The sequence below is a fragment of the Amblyomma mixtum genome, chromosome 6 (genome assembly GCF_055824585.1).
Source record: "Amblyomma mixtum isolate Tamu chromosome 6, ASM5582458v1, whole genome shotgun sequence".
Taxonomy (NCBI): Eukaryota; Metazoa; Arthropoda; class Arachnida; order Ixodida; family Ixodidae; genus Amblyomma; species Amblyomma mixtum.
Window position 1 is genome coordinate 93,990,437 of NC_143017.1, and position 15,169 is coordinate 94,005,605.

Below are 15,169 nucleotides of genomic sequence, written 5' to 3' on the forward strand. Positions count from 1 at the left end.
GATACGCTAACTCTAACGGTAACGTGACACTGGCTATGCTAAAGGTCTCTAAAGGTGGCCTAACGTTGCAGCTAACGAGGAATCAGCGTTGCACCTGTGAAGCCGGCTGCGCTGCAACGATATAGAACTTCCAACGTCATCGGGGCCAGAGAAGCGCTCTATTGCATGGTCACTAATGGCGGCTTTTATATGGCCACAAATTTATTTATTTATTTCAGATACTGTCAATCCCATTGGGATTTTTACAGGATGGGCACATTGTAAGAAGGTACAAATCGAATAATAGAAATGGAATGAAATACTTTATAAAACACTGTTGGTTGCAAGCAATTACATGACTATGGGGAAAAAAATACAGATAACAGAAAATAAAACACTAAACGATAGAGCATTTTTCACAGAAAAGGGTGCAACTTTATACCTTGTAAGTAATGTTTTCATACAGATGCTGTTATATGCAGTGATATGAGTGGTCTGTTGTACTTGTCTAATTATGTTTTAATTATCGCGCAACTGTTCTTTTACCAGAGTTACAAATTTCTGCAAAGATGTATTAGTAGTGATAGAGGGGTTCAAACTATTCCATTCTTTTATAGCAAGCGGGAAAAATGAATATCTGAAACAGTCGGTTCGGAATGCGAACTCTCTAAGGGTTAATGGGTGCTTATGCCGGGATGGTCTGGATTCATCTACGGGTATACATAACGAAGTATCTATGTTTAATGTGTTATGTACTAATTGGAACAATAATTTTAGTCGTGCTAGATTGGCGCGTTTCTCTAAAGTAAGACTACATGCTTGTTTTAGTAGTTGGAATGGCGAATCACTGGTCCTCTATTTGTTAATCTAATTGCCTTTCGCTGCAAATGAAGGTACCGGCGTCCGAACCGGAAAAAAAAAAAACCATGATAACGTCGCCCTAAACAAGCATGTGACATGACCAGTTGCGATTCAAACAATGCGAATAGCATGACCCGTCCTAGAATTGGCTAGGCTGGCCCTGCAAAGCATTTCATGCTGGCATCTATATTGTCAGTGACCGGTGAGGCCGCAGTTGTTCTTTCAAATAAATCCTAGTTACAGTGCTAGCTCAGAGTCGAGATACCATTGAATATTCCACTCGTGAAGACAGTTACTCAGCCGATCTATTGCATCCCCGGAAAGTTTAGACGTCATGTCACAGAGAGTGTCCATAGTTTCTTACACGACTGAGCGAATATTTTGGCGCCGTTATACAGCAGCTGAGTAGATCGCGACCACGCCATATCAGCTGCCACACGTTAAGTGCGGTGAATGCCGTTTCGGACGAGAATGTTTCGCGACAAAGTTTCGCAACAAAGTTTCGCAAACGATAAAGAAATTGCCAACCTCGGACTTGTTACCGTTTGAAGAATTCTCAGCCACGTGACCCATTTTGTATGTACTCTCCTCGTTATGCATCCCTGCCTTCACTTTTCCTTTTTATCTCTCTCAATCTCTCCTTCTCTCGCTAAGAGTTCGTATGCGCACTAGATTCGAAGATGCCACGGGCTTCAGCAGATTTGGGGCCCAAAGCTTAGGACATAATAGAGTTGCTTCAAAAACGAGGAGTGCGCCACGGTGGCTCAGTGGTTATGGTGCTCGGCTGCTGACCCGAAAGACGCGGTTTCGATCCCGGCCACGGAGGTCGAATTTCAATGGAGGCGAAATTCAAGAGCCCCGTGTTCTGTACAATGTCAGTGAACGTTAAACAACCCCAGGAGGTCGAAATTTCCGGAGCCCTTCACTACGGCATCCCTCATACCCAGAGTCACTTTGGGACGTTAAACCCCATTAACCAAACCAAACCAAACAAAAACGAGGAATGTGCTCGACTGCTCAGGGTATGATTTCCAAGGCGGCAGCCAAGCACGGGCTGCTCTAATGCGGAAATAACTTCGAGAATTCGGCCTCTAATTTGTTGATGCCACGCAGCTGTTGTTTCGTGGGCGATGTCCTCTATCGACCTCAACCTACAGTCTGTAGTGCCACCATTGTTAGATAAGGCATACTATATACTATCTGAGCTACCCCGGTCCGTTCCCTTCACAAGACTTTATCTTACTGCATCGTCAAGCCATCAGCATACGCACTATTGTAAAAAAAAAATTACTCAATGGTAGCTTTTATATTTTCAAAGAAGAACAATAATTAGCTGCCCCACTCTTCACTGGACATATGCGTACAGTAAGACTTAAGTTTGTTTTTATGTGATTTAACGTCCCAAAGTGACTCAGGCTATATGAAGGACGCCGTAGTGGAGGGCCGGAAATTTAGACCGCCTGAAGTTCTTTAACATGCCTTGACACGGACATCGCGCGGGCCTCTTGAGCATTTCGCCTCCATTGCAGAGAGACCGCCGCGGCGTGGATCGAACTCGCGTCTTTTGGCTCAGCAGCTGAGCACCATATCGACTTAGCCACCGCGGCTGCCAGTAAAACGTTACGAAATACGGACGCACAGGCGGTCGCGAAAGCATGACTGGGCAGGAAGCGCTCTGTCCTGTCGAACCCTAGCTGAGCAACCTGTTCTGATGTACCGTTGTTTTGAATCCTGAGGTTGCGCCCTTTCCTGTCGGCCCTGTTTCCTGTGTTTGTGGCCGCTTGTACATACCTAGCGTATTGGGTTTGGTTTATCGGAGTTTAACGTCCCAATGCGACTCAGGCTATATGAAGGACGTGGTATTGGAGGGCTCAGGAAATTTCGACCACCTGGGATTCTTTAACGTGCACTGACATCGCAAAGTACACGGGCCTCTAGAATTTCTCCTCCATCGAAATCCGACCGCCGCGGCCGGGATCGAACCAGCGTCTTCCCGGCCAGCAGCCGAGCGCCGTAACAACTGAGCCACCACGGCGGGGCCTAGCATATTGGGATACAGATGTAAATCTGCGCTCGACAGGACAACTTGCGCCCTGTCCTATCCTGCCTTCACCGTGTACGGCCGTATCCTTGTCCTCTGCCCTGCTAAATTCGCCCGCTTTTTTATGTAAGTTATCTGCCAGTGATCTATATGCAGTTCTCAGTAATAAACATATTCGGGCACGTTAAATTCACTTCTGAAAACTTATTTCTTGACGCAAACATTAAATAGCGAGAATTAAGACCGAGAGAATGAAGGTGTTAAAGTGGCGCGTCAGTATATCTTCAATGATACCTAAACAAGTTGTAGCCAGCGCTTAATTTACAAAAGAAGAATTTAGCGGCCACCGAAAACTATACGATAAAGAGCAGTCGCGTTGACAGGAGTGCAAAAAGTTCTGTCTTGCATTAATAGGAACCCTGCTTCCTCGTCTTTGTCTCTTTGCGGCGAGACAAGACAAAGTATCGCATTCTTAAGAGTACAGCAGCGCTCGTCTGACGCGGTTACTTCCGCGATTACTTGTCTTCATATAGGAGGACCCCTCACCGTGCCACGATGCGGAGGACGAGCTGCTAAACGCTCCCTAACTCGTTTAAGCCGACACACCCCTAGAGAACCCATCAAAGATTGAGAGAGAGAGCGCCGCCAAGCGTCCGAAAGGGGCAAAACACCGGTGTGGGAACCACGCGCACTGAAGAGATAACGCGTTCGATCCGCGACTTCCGTTACACGCTGCGCGAATGAGTCATCATCAGCGCCAACGACTCTGCCGTGGGCCCCATCACTCGGCAAATGCATTTACAAGTAGCCATTGGACCGGCCGTTGGAGTGGGGAAATCAATACACCATCGCCTCGCGACGAGGCGCCCGTTTTCACACGGTATAGCCGTTCAAAAGCAGCAGCAAGAGAGGCGACGAGAGGCTATGCGGCGTAGTAGCACCGCGGTGTGCTTCAGAGGCAGTGCGGGCCTCGGAGGCGCGCAGAACAACGGCAGCTCATGGGAAAGCGGCCCTGGTCTCGCGTTTAGTGCATACGCGCGCGCGCGAAAGGAGCAAGGTGTTGCCGCCTTCCTTCGTGGCATGCTCTCCTGACGCGCACACAATGGGCCATCAGGAGCCGCTGTGCTGCGGCCCCGCGTGCGAGCGCAGCCAAGACGCGAGCGCACTGCGGCGCGCACAGAGGCCAATGCCGGGGCGCAAATCGCGTCGCGCTGTACACAGACGCCGCGGCGCCAAACTGAAACGTTTCGCGCGCCGTGCCGGTCGGAGAGGTGGCTCGCTACCTCGTTGTCGGCTGCTAAATGGCCTGCGCTCTGCGTGTTCGCAACGAGCCGGGGGCGTCGACGCGTGACCGCCCGATTAGGCCTCGCAGTTCGGCGGCGTGGCCGCTTAGAGAAGCCGCCGTCGCTGCCGGTGTGCCGCCTGCGGCAGCAGATTGTCGCTCGCCGCGGAAAGCCCACGCAACTGCTGGGAATGCTCGCAGAATGCCGCGCCCTGCGACCAGTCCCTGAGAACCTTGGTGCTCTCGAGTCTTGAGAGACCGGCGTTATTACTGAATGCCTTTCCGCGAGTGTATCGCCACTTCTTATCGTGCAATCCCGTAGTGCGTTCCCTTCGTGTCTGCTCTGTGCAAGCTGCCAAGCAGTGCTTGCGCGGCGGACGCAAATCGCATGGAATTGCTCTCTGGGAACACGTCATTCTGAAGAGCTGCTTGGGACTAATACCTCTGACCACTAAGTAATCTGGCCCTGCGTTTTTCGTGAACAACGCTACGATTATGCTACAGAATAATAGTCCTGGAGCAGAGAATCATGAAAACGGTGCGCAGCTGGGCTCCCAGGTTCCAGCCGTTACGCAAGAAGCGATTCTACACAAGGCATGACAGAAGCATGACCGATTAACAATCAGATGAAAAATAAAATGCAGGGAATTGCGCGTAGGATTCTATACGATTTCCTCCCCCCCCCCCCCCCCCTATTTCGTTTTTTTTTTTTTTTTACGGAACAATATCGCCACTTTAGGTATTACAGCAACGTTGAGGGATGCAATTATCGAAGCGAGCGCGCGGATGCAGTCTGGCGTGTGGTCCCTCAACGAAGAGCCACGAATCGTTCAAGCCCGCACATTTATTTTCAGAACGGTCACACGAGTACGATCTTCGTTCCGTCACGAAACTATATAATGGAGGCCAAATGCACAACGAACATCAGTCTCCCTACAACTTACCCTGCATGCGACGATGCATGCGCGCAAAGTAAACATTTTTTCTGCTCATAGAAGAACGACGGAAAAAAGAAGCTGCCGGGGCTAAAAGCAAAGCAATAATAGCACGCTGAAGGGAGGCGCGAACGGGAGGGGGGAGGGGGGGGGGGGGGGTATTTCCATAAACCTGCTCCGGTATTCAGCACCTTGACGAGGATCTACTCGCAGAACAAGCAGCGCGCCCGCATCGATGCCAGGTCCGAAGAGGCGAAGGGGGGGGGGGACGCCGAGCACCGAACGCGTCGAGACACGATGAGGAAAACAAAAAGCAAGAAGCAAGGAGAAGAAGGCCGCACGGATCACGCCGCATCCCGCGCGGGTGATGGCCGGGCAACGAGGTGGTGCCGCTCGCTCTCCCAGGCAGCAGCAGCAGCTCGTTGCCTTCGACAGCCCCGGGGCGACGAGCGCCGGTAATGGTTCGGGCGTGTTGTTGGCCTGAAAGCAAACAGGCGCCGACAGGCTCCGGAAAGAGAAACGGCCGCTGTCGGGCCGAGTGTTAAATGCCTCTCGGCCGCGCGGCCAAATTACAAGGCGCCCACCCCTATCGCGCCCCCCTCTTGTCCCCCCCCCCCCCCCCCCCTCCTCCCAGCATGGCCTGTTGGCTGCCGCCAACAAGGCGGCTCAATGTGTGTGCGCGTATATCGGCCGGTTTCGGACGTCCCATACGCGGACAGGCGCGCGGGGAACAGTGTACCGCGGTCATACGGCCACTAATCGGCCCATGCCTGCGCTCCATCAAGAAGGCGCTATGCGGAAAATAAAAAAAAGAAATGAAACACTTCAACGCCGCTTAGTATGTGTATATACTAGACGCATATGCGTGCCCAAGCATCCGCAGCGTCGAGTGAACGCACATGAGGCGAACGCTTGAGGGTGTATATATGTGCAAAACGAGTCCATGGCGGGCATATCCTGCATGGCTCGCGCCTCGTATTGCTTATTCTACCACCTATGTGAAAGAGGCGCTAATGTGCTGAGCGGCCTGCGGGGTCGCCGCTGGTTTGCCAGCGCCCGCCACCCGGCCAGGTGAAAAGTAAATGATTACGCGCCGACGCCAACGCCGCCGACGGTGCGATTTCGCGCATGCGAATGTGGGTCTGCGAGTTCGCGCGGCCGACAAATTGGTATCCGTAACCACCCCACCTCAAGAACCCCCTTAATCCCCCCCCCCCCGCGCTCCGCACGCAAATACAGGACGAACGCATTATCCTCTCTCGCACCGTTCACGTTTGTTCTTCTAGCAAGGTGATCCATTATTTAGGCGCTAATGTGCGAGACGCAGCCGCGGGGGTGTCTGCATCATTATGTAAAAACCGGCACGGCACCATTGTTAGCGGCAGTGCAAATGGCTGTACGGGCTCTCAACTGCTCACACCGAGTGCAGGCATTGGATTTCTGTGGGTGCAGCTGTACGCTGGAGCCCACGAGCATACTGTTAATTTCGTACAAGGTTTATTCAAGAAGTCACACTTGAACGTATTCACTCGCATGTCGTCCAGAGTTGCCATATTCAGTCTAATGCTTCTATAGCGGCAACACAGGCACCATTCGCACTGCCAGCAGATCGCTTCGCAGGAAGGTAAGAACTCGAAAATCGGCCTTCTCTGGTTTAAGAGCACAAACGAGATGCTTTCCGCACCATCTGCCCAGAGCAGGAATATGGAGCACTCGGCACAATCCCGAGCATAAAACCGCCAGAAGATGGTTTAGGTTTATGTTTATGGGGTTTAACGTCCCAAAGCGACTGAGGCTATGAGAGACGCCGTAGTGAAGGGCTCCGGAAATTTCGACCACCTGGGGTTCTTTAACGTGCACTGACATCGCACAGTACACGGGCCTCGAATTTCTCCTCCAAAGAAATTCAACCGCCGCAGCCGGGATCGAACAGCGTCTTTCGGGTCAGCAGCCGAGCACCATAGCCACTGAGCCAGAAGAGCACTTAACACTGGTAATTCTAGCTGCCTACTTGAACCATTCTGAATGGATCCTATACTTGGCAAAAAAAAAAAAAAGAACAATCGCCATAATTGCAGCGTTCAGCCAGTAAGAAGCCCGCGGCAACTTAACTTAGCCTCAAGCGCAGGCCTTTAAGTAATATAATGAGAACCTCGCGTATTTTACACAACACAGCAGTAAATTTCGTTGCTAAATGAACCAATGAAGATATACATTGCAGAAAGGAGCCGTTTGAAAGAACGTTCTCTATATACCGGATCAATCACACCAAGCGATACTACACTTTGATCTTAGCCAAAAGGCCGAGAAGCGACCCCGGCCGCGGCGGCTGAATTTCTTTGGAGGAGAAATTCTAGAGGCCCGTGTACTGTGCGATGTCAGTGCACGTTAAAAACCCCAGGTGGTCGAAATTTCCGGAGCCCTCCGCTACGGCGTCTCTCATAGCCTTAGTCGCTTTGGGACGTTAAACCCCATAAACCAACCATCAGTCACACCAAGCGCCCCGAAACATCTGCTGCGAGGCGAAGAATTTTATTCCAATCCTCCGCTAGGAAGCGATAATTTAAGGGCTTCAGTCGCAATAAACAAGCGCTCGAAACATGCTCGTTGCTTGATTGCAAGCGGGACGCAGAGTTTGGAGACACACAACGACGACACTTTTCGTTCTTGCGCGTCCAAGACTGCTACCCCCTTTCATTATCACCATAACTTGTCCACTATGGGCAAAGGCTTATCCCGTTCATATTCGTTTAACCTTGTTCGTAGCCAGCTACGGCAACCCTATCACTACAAACGTTTTGATCTCACTGGGTAATTGACTCACCGCCACCCCTTTCTACGTTTGCCATCTCTTAAAATCAACTCCGTTATCATATAAAGAATCATGCGTTTAATGCCTGTTTACCTTAATCTAAAGACCCGCTTCCATAAGAGCCAAGCGTCCACTCACCCCGGGCCCTTGGGTTCTGCAGCCTGCTGCTGTTGCTGCTGGTTACGCAAGGCCACCCTGTTCACGTGCACCGGGATGGGAACCACGATGCGCGGCGCGTCCGAGTGCTGCTGAGGTCCGCGTCCCGCTGTGAGTCCCGCCTTTACGCGCTTCCACTTGGCGCGCCGGTTCTGGAACCATATCTTCACCTGGACCTCGGTGAGCTGGAGCGCGTGCGCAATCTGCGACCGTTCCGTGAGGGACAGGTACTTCTTGGAGTGGAACTCCTTCTCCAGCTCCAGCAGCTGCTCGCTCGTGAACGCCGTGCGCCGACGCCGGCACTGCTGTTGCTGCTGTTGATGTTGATGCTGCTGCTGGGAGGCGGACTGACTTTGGCTGTGGCCGTGGGGCGCCTGGTGGTGCGCGGGGGGTGCGACGTGGCCGTTGCGTTTATCGCCGCAATCGGAGCGCCCCAGGAGGCGGGCCTCCGCAGCTGCAATGAGGCTCGAAGACCGCGGACTCCCGGCGCCGTCGTGGGGAGGACCGCAGTCGCCGTCGCTGTCGGAGGCAGCGGCTGAGTCGCCCGCCGTGTGACTCCAGGCCAGCGGGGACGGCGGACAGCTGGACACCGGGGACGCATCACCTGGAGAGAAATTCAAGTCCAGTTCGCATACTTGTGTGAAATATGAAGTGAAACTGTCTTTATATGTTACCTTCATCATAATAACCACCACCCTCAGCTTAACTGCGCCGACTACGGGGCAAAGGCCTCTCCCAATGACCTCCACTATTAACCCTGTTCTGCGCCAGCTGCGGCCACCTTATCATCTCATCGTCATCATCACCCTGACTACGCCCACTGCAAAAGGCCTCTCCCATGTCTCTTCAATTAACCCTGTCCGTATCATCTCAAACTTCCGTATCTCATTCGCCCACCGGACTATGTCACACCCTGCAATATATGCGTATACACGTTTGCCTTCCCTTGGAATGCACTCCATTAGCTCACGAGAACTTCGGTTATATTCCCCTCGCATCATATGCCCTACCCGTGACGATATCTTTATGCCTATACATACTGTCGATTAATAGGACATCGAGGTGGCTCCTCAAGTAAGCCGAAATGGCGACGTTACGAAGGACTCTTCCTGTGGGCAGCCTACGTCGCGTTTTGTATCAAATTTCCCGAAATATTGGCGCTTGTTTGTGGATGGTGGCATTTTCTTGCGAACCAGTCTTTCCTTTCTCGCGCGTGTAAAGGAGTGAACGAAAGATAGGGCAGAAATCTTCATCTGGCGTTTGGAAACCACCGGCGTGAGAGCAGAGTGGTATAGCGTCAACGCCATCTTCGGTGGGAATTTAAAATCGACGGCATCAGTGATAAAGGCAGTTGTAGTACATCGAGTGAATGGCAGCGTTTAGGTGTAACCTTCTGCACTTAGAAATATAGTTAAGCAAGACCTAGTGACTGCTTGCGCAGAAACGAAACTAGAAAAGTTTGCCGATAAATATCGATTAAGTTTTAACCTACAATGATATGCACCTTTTGCGTTTCAAAATTTTTTGTTTCAACGTGCTTCTGTTAATACGAATACAGGCTTCTAATCGTCTGTACAAATGTAAAGCGAGAGCAGTGAGGCCGTCTGTTTCCGCACACACATTTCTCGTAGCATATAACCGCACCTTGCGCTCTCAGTTTAGAAGCAGGGAATGGAAGGCACGCAATCACTGTGAGGCCACTACAGCAGAACTATTTTCATTGGACCATATTCGGTTTTTGTGACTGCCCGTCTGACTGAGTGATTCCAGGAACAGCGAGAGCATGGGGCAATAACTAAGTGCAAAAAGAATCGGGATTTTGAATGAAATTATTATATCATCCCAACCCATTTTCATTCAGTAACAATGCACCATATTACTATACACGCCTGCCGCATTAGTTCTGTCTTCTATCTTTGAGCATGATTGCGACGCATATTCTAAACTCCAGGGATTAACGGCCAAGACATGTCTGCCTTTTATTATTTTTGTGCATGTATTTCACGCCTGTATGTTATTGTGTATGTTGATTCCTGAACTTTCTATTTCTGAATCTTTTTCGTTTGTTGTATGCTAGCATTTCATGCCTATACTCATGTACTTCGCCTTTTTTTTCAACGTTCCTTAGTACCCCAGTGTCTTTTCTACTGCATACATTGTACTCCTATGCTATTCGAGTTCCTGTGCAAAGATTTTTGTGATTTTGTGTGTGTGTATATAAGTTTGCGGTAAAACTGTTCTCTTTTTATATTTGATGTATGCCATTCCTGCTTGGGCTCCGGCTTTCAGTTTTTGTTAATAAAATAAAAAAGGCCTGTCCTAAAGAACACAATCGCGCACAAACCTGTTTGCTCTTGCAATAAACCCGTTCGTCATGGGTGCTGAGGTTATTTCGTAACAAGTGGCCCCTTTTAAATATCCGTAGGTCGGTCTGGTGCAAGCAAACCATGTTTTTTTACAAACTTTATATAGGCTTAATTCTGGCGGAGAAGTGAGCGGTCATTGTCCTTGAAGCGTTCCACTATACATCAGGAAGCCTTCCTGTTCCCATGCTGTCGCCGTAATGCAGGCACCATAAAAATCCCGAAATTACACTTAGCGGTTCATTCTTCTCTTTTGTACGCCAGCAAGTATCGACGCAACAGCGCTACCAATATATACTTGGAGGAAAATATTGACAACGAATTCAAAATGCGCCGACGAAGCAGTCCTAGCGGAGCATACAAAATTATCCAAATACATCCATCCACTCAAGGAGGGCAGAAAGTTGGGCAAGTTGGTAAACATTCAATATGGGTTTCAAAGCGCGACAAGACGGAGACGAAAGGAAAAAACGCACACGACAAGCGCTTACTAGCCTTCCTAGCCTTCCTTCCTTTCGTCTCCGTCTTGTCGCGCTTTGAAACCCATCATGAACATCCATCCACTCCTTGTCCATGAGTGTGCTTTTATCCGCTATGCATCCTGGCCAATCCCCCACCGTGGGTATGTACCATTACACCTGAGGATATCATCATCATCATCATCATACAAACGGTTCCGCGAGCGTCAGTCATTCTAAGAATAGCTTGGGAGGCTGTGTGCATGTGCGGCAGGCATAGAGCAAGCGGGCGCACAAGATTGTACAGGTGTTCGCAAGAGTCAGAGCATGTGATTCCCTCCTCTATGCAAACAACATAAATTCCTATACCGCCTCAAGGATGCGATGTTTTTTTCAAACCACTATGAGATAATGCAGTACGTGTTAGAAGTTGAAACAAAGCCTAGTTTTGGCGCAAAGGATCCTTCCATCACTGTCAGAACGCTGCTCGAATGCGCGGCCATCAGTTATATCGATTCGTGATTAGCCTATTCCTTCGATACCAGAATGTTTATAACCACGGTTTGCTACGAGCGAGTCTATGATAACAACTCTCTTCCCAGCTACCTATTTGCCTATCATCGCTTCGAGGCAGCGGTATACCAGGATAGTTTACATTGTAATTTCATGAAAACGTAAATAGCAGCGTTCTCAATCAGAAACAGAAGCGGCATCTTCAGTGCCTCAAACTCGATTTGTTTGCACTCTTACGAGTATACAATCATCGCATAAACTCACGACCGATTCTTTACCTCCGATCTCATTTCTCTCTTATCATCCATCTCGCTAAGCCGCCGGCATCACCGAGGATACCCTCGGCAGCGACCACTGCATCATCAACACCACTGTTTATACACGCCCCCTAAAGCGCCCTACCACACTAGCACGCATCCCCAATTGGACCACCTTTCGCAAAAATTTCCCATCCGACACCAACACGACTATCACAGAGCAAGGATACGCAAACTGGTCCCGGTCAGTCATATCGCACCTTCGCTCCCACGAGAAGCAGATACAGCTTACAGAGGTGGTCACGGACGCGGACAACCACCTCCTCCACCTCTGGGAAGCGCGCCGCGGCCTCACGCGCCGCTGGAAGCGCCAGAAACACAACAAGAAGCTCAAAGCGCGCATTGCGGACCTCACCCGGCAGGCAGCAGAGTACGCGGCCCAACTCGCTGACTCCAACTGGGTAGATCGCTGCAACACGGCGGCGCGGCAGATGTCGAGCCGCAACACGTGGCGGCTCTTCCGAGCCCTCATCAACCCAACACATACCCGCACAGAAACGCAGAAGCAACTACACAAAGCCATGCACGCATTCCAAGGAAATACAACGCAGTTGGCACAGGCACTCCGGGATCGCTACCTGTGCACAACGCAGGACGCCCGCAGATCGGCCTACTCCTACGCCGGCAGGGAAAACTCGGAGTTGGACAAGCCTTTCCAGCTTCACGATCTGCGGGCGGGTCTGGCCAAAATGAAGAGGGGCACCACGCCGGGCCGGGACAAGGTCACCGTCAAACTTTTGGCGAACCTTCCTGAATCAGCGTACCAGTGCCTTCTAGAATACATCAATGCGATCTGGACGGGGGAAACCCCGCTCCCCATTGACTGGAAGACGGCTCTTGTCACCTTCATCCCGAAGGCCGGCAAACCGATCGACACGGACAACCTCCGCCCCATCTCTCTCACCTCGTGTGTGGGAAAATTGATGGAGACGATGGTGCGGGATCGGCTGTCCGAGTACCTCGAACAACACAACACCTTCGCGGACACCATGTTCGGATTTCGCCCACATAGATCCGCACAGGATGTCCTGCTCCAACTCGACCGCGAAATCTTGAACCCCATTACACACCCCCAAAACGATAAAATTGTCCTTGCGCTCGACCTGAAAGGAGCGTTCGATAACGTAACTCACGAGGTCATACTCACACATTTGAGTCAAACTCACTGCGGCACCAATACCTTCAATTACGTTAAACAATTTCTCACGGACAGACTGTCCTACATCCGAATACAGGACGAAGAGCACGGACCTTTCCTGCTCGGCACGAGGGGGACTCCACAAGGCGCGGTGCTGTCCCCTCTGCTATTCAACATTGCCATGATGCGCCTACCCGCCCTGCTTGGTGCGGTCGAAGGGGTCCAGCACGCGCTATACGCCGACGACATCACCATCTGGGCTACGCAAGGACGCCTGGGGGATATGGAGACTAGCCTGCAAACGGCCGCCAGCATAGTGGATCGCTATGCTCGAGACTGTGGTCTGCAATGCTCCCCGCAGAAATCGGAATTCGTGCATTTACGTCCCTCGCGCACATGCTCGACCCAAATCAATCTCTCGTTGCAAAGCGGTCCCATTCGCGAATCCAAGGAAATTAGAGTCCTTGGACTCTTCATACACAACCAGCGACGCTGCGACACAACACTCGCCAAGCTCCGGCAGGTGGGGGACCAGGTGGGCCGCATGGTCCGCCGGGTTTCCAACAAGCGCGGTGGGTTACGATGCAAAGACGCCTTGCGGCTGGCGAACGCATTCGTGACCAGTCGAATCTTGCATTCGACTCCCTACCTCCACCTGCGGAAACAGGAGGAGGATTCCCTCGAGGTCATCCTCCGAAAAATCATGAAACGAGCGCTGGACCTCCCAGTTTCTACCTCTACCAGCCGCCTTATGGCACTGGGGATGGTGAACACTTTTAGGGAGCTTCGGGAGGCCCACCTCAACAACCAATACACTCGTCTCACAAAAACAGGGTCGGGTCGCCGCCTTTTAGCCCGACTACACATCCAGCACACTCAATTCACAGAGGAGAGATGCCGCCTTCCCGTACACTGGAGACGCGCCCTCCACGTGCGGCCTCTCCCCACCAATATGTCCAAAGAGGATCACAATGGCAGGCGCCTGGCGCGGGCGGAAGCCTTGGACCGCCAGTTTCGGAGCAAACCAGGAGTCTTCTACGTGGACGCGTCCGGCCCGGACTCTAGGGGATGGTACACGGCCGCGGTCGTCCACGAGGGTAAAACAGTAGACGCCCTTACTTTCAAGGCCCAGTCAGCAATTCACGCAGAAGAGGTTGCCATCGCTTTGGCAGCCTCTGACACCTCCTCCAAATACATAATCACCGACTCACGAGGGGCTTGTCGAAACGTCACGCAAGGGTGGGTTACTCCCCTAGCTTATCGTATTTACCAAAATTGTAGCCGAGACTCGGATCCCGCGCACCGATCTATCGTTTGGGCTCCAGGTCACCAAGGCGTCCACGGAAATGAGGCAGCCGACGCCGCCGCCCGCGCGCTCTCTCTCCGGGCATTTCCCACGGGACCCGACGCCGACCAGGACTTCCATTTCAATCCGATTTACACTTTTAAGGCAATATGCGATTATTACAAATTCACGCACCAAACTCTTCCCACCCCATGCAAAGGGCTGGGGAAGGTCAACGAGCGGGTACTCCTGCGCCTGCTCACCAACACGATGTTGTGCCCGGCAATTCTAAAGCATTTCGATCCTAAATTCGACGGGCGGTGCTCACACTGTGGGGAGGTGTCTGACACCTACCACATGGTGTGGGCCTGCCAGCAGAACCCATCCCTACCCCCTATCCCGAACCCCACCCGAGAGGACTGGGAGGCGACCCTGTCCGGTTGCTGCACCCTCGAGGCCCAAAGGGCCTTAACGCAGCGCGCCCGGGCTGCGACAAACGCCAATGGTGTGCCTGACTAGGCATCCCACCTAGTGGTTGTAAGGGCGTGACCCTTCAGGTCACGACCCCCAACACCTCTCTCTATGATTAATAAATGTTTTCACCACCACCACCACCCCATCAACGATGAAGGCGTCGTGGATCTGCGTGAGGCGTTCAGTAGGAGCGAAAAGAATAAAATTAAGTGCACATTGGATAGAATCGTTATACCGTCCGAAGTCAGTTCTGATTGTATCAGTGTTGCTTGATCAGTCTTACCTATGCTGAATTTGTCCGCGTTCGGAACTTAAGTGTGCAAAACAACGATCAAGACATTGCCAAGGTCCTCCAAATAGCAAGCGCGCCCTTTGTTAACGGCGAGGGCGTAGTCCTTGCCTGAGAACCTCCACCATCACACTGTCATTCGAGCGATGACGCATCCACAAAGCGGATTATTGTTTTTCAAGCTAAATAGAGCTTGGAAGCCACGCATCTCGCCTCAATGGGATGTCCGATCATGTTTGTTGCAGAAAAGTGTAAAAAAAAAGGAA

General features: G+C 51.5%; 1 protein-coding gene across 1 annotated transcript in view; it reads right to left on the reverse strand.

Annotated features, from left to right (window-relative positions):
- The window catches only part of LOC149339726 (uncharacterized), a 55,653-nt gene that overhangs the window by 15,925 nt on the left and 24,559 nt on the right, over window positions 1-15,169 (reverse strand). Inside the window, exon 2 of the mRNA XM_089550557.1 lies at window positions 8,049-8,670. Within this exon, the coding sequence (XP_089406683.1) occupies window positions 8,049-8,670 (622 nt within the window). The remainder of the gene's footprint in view (window positions 1-8,048; window positions 8,671-15,169) is intronic.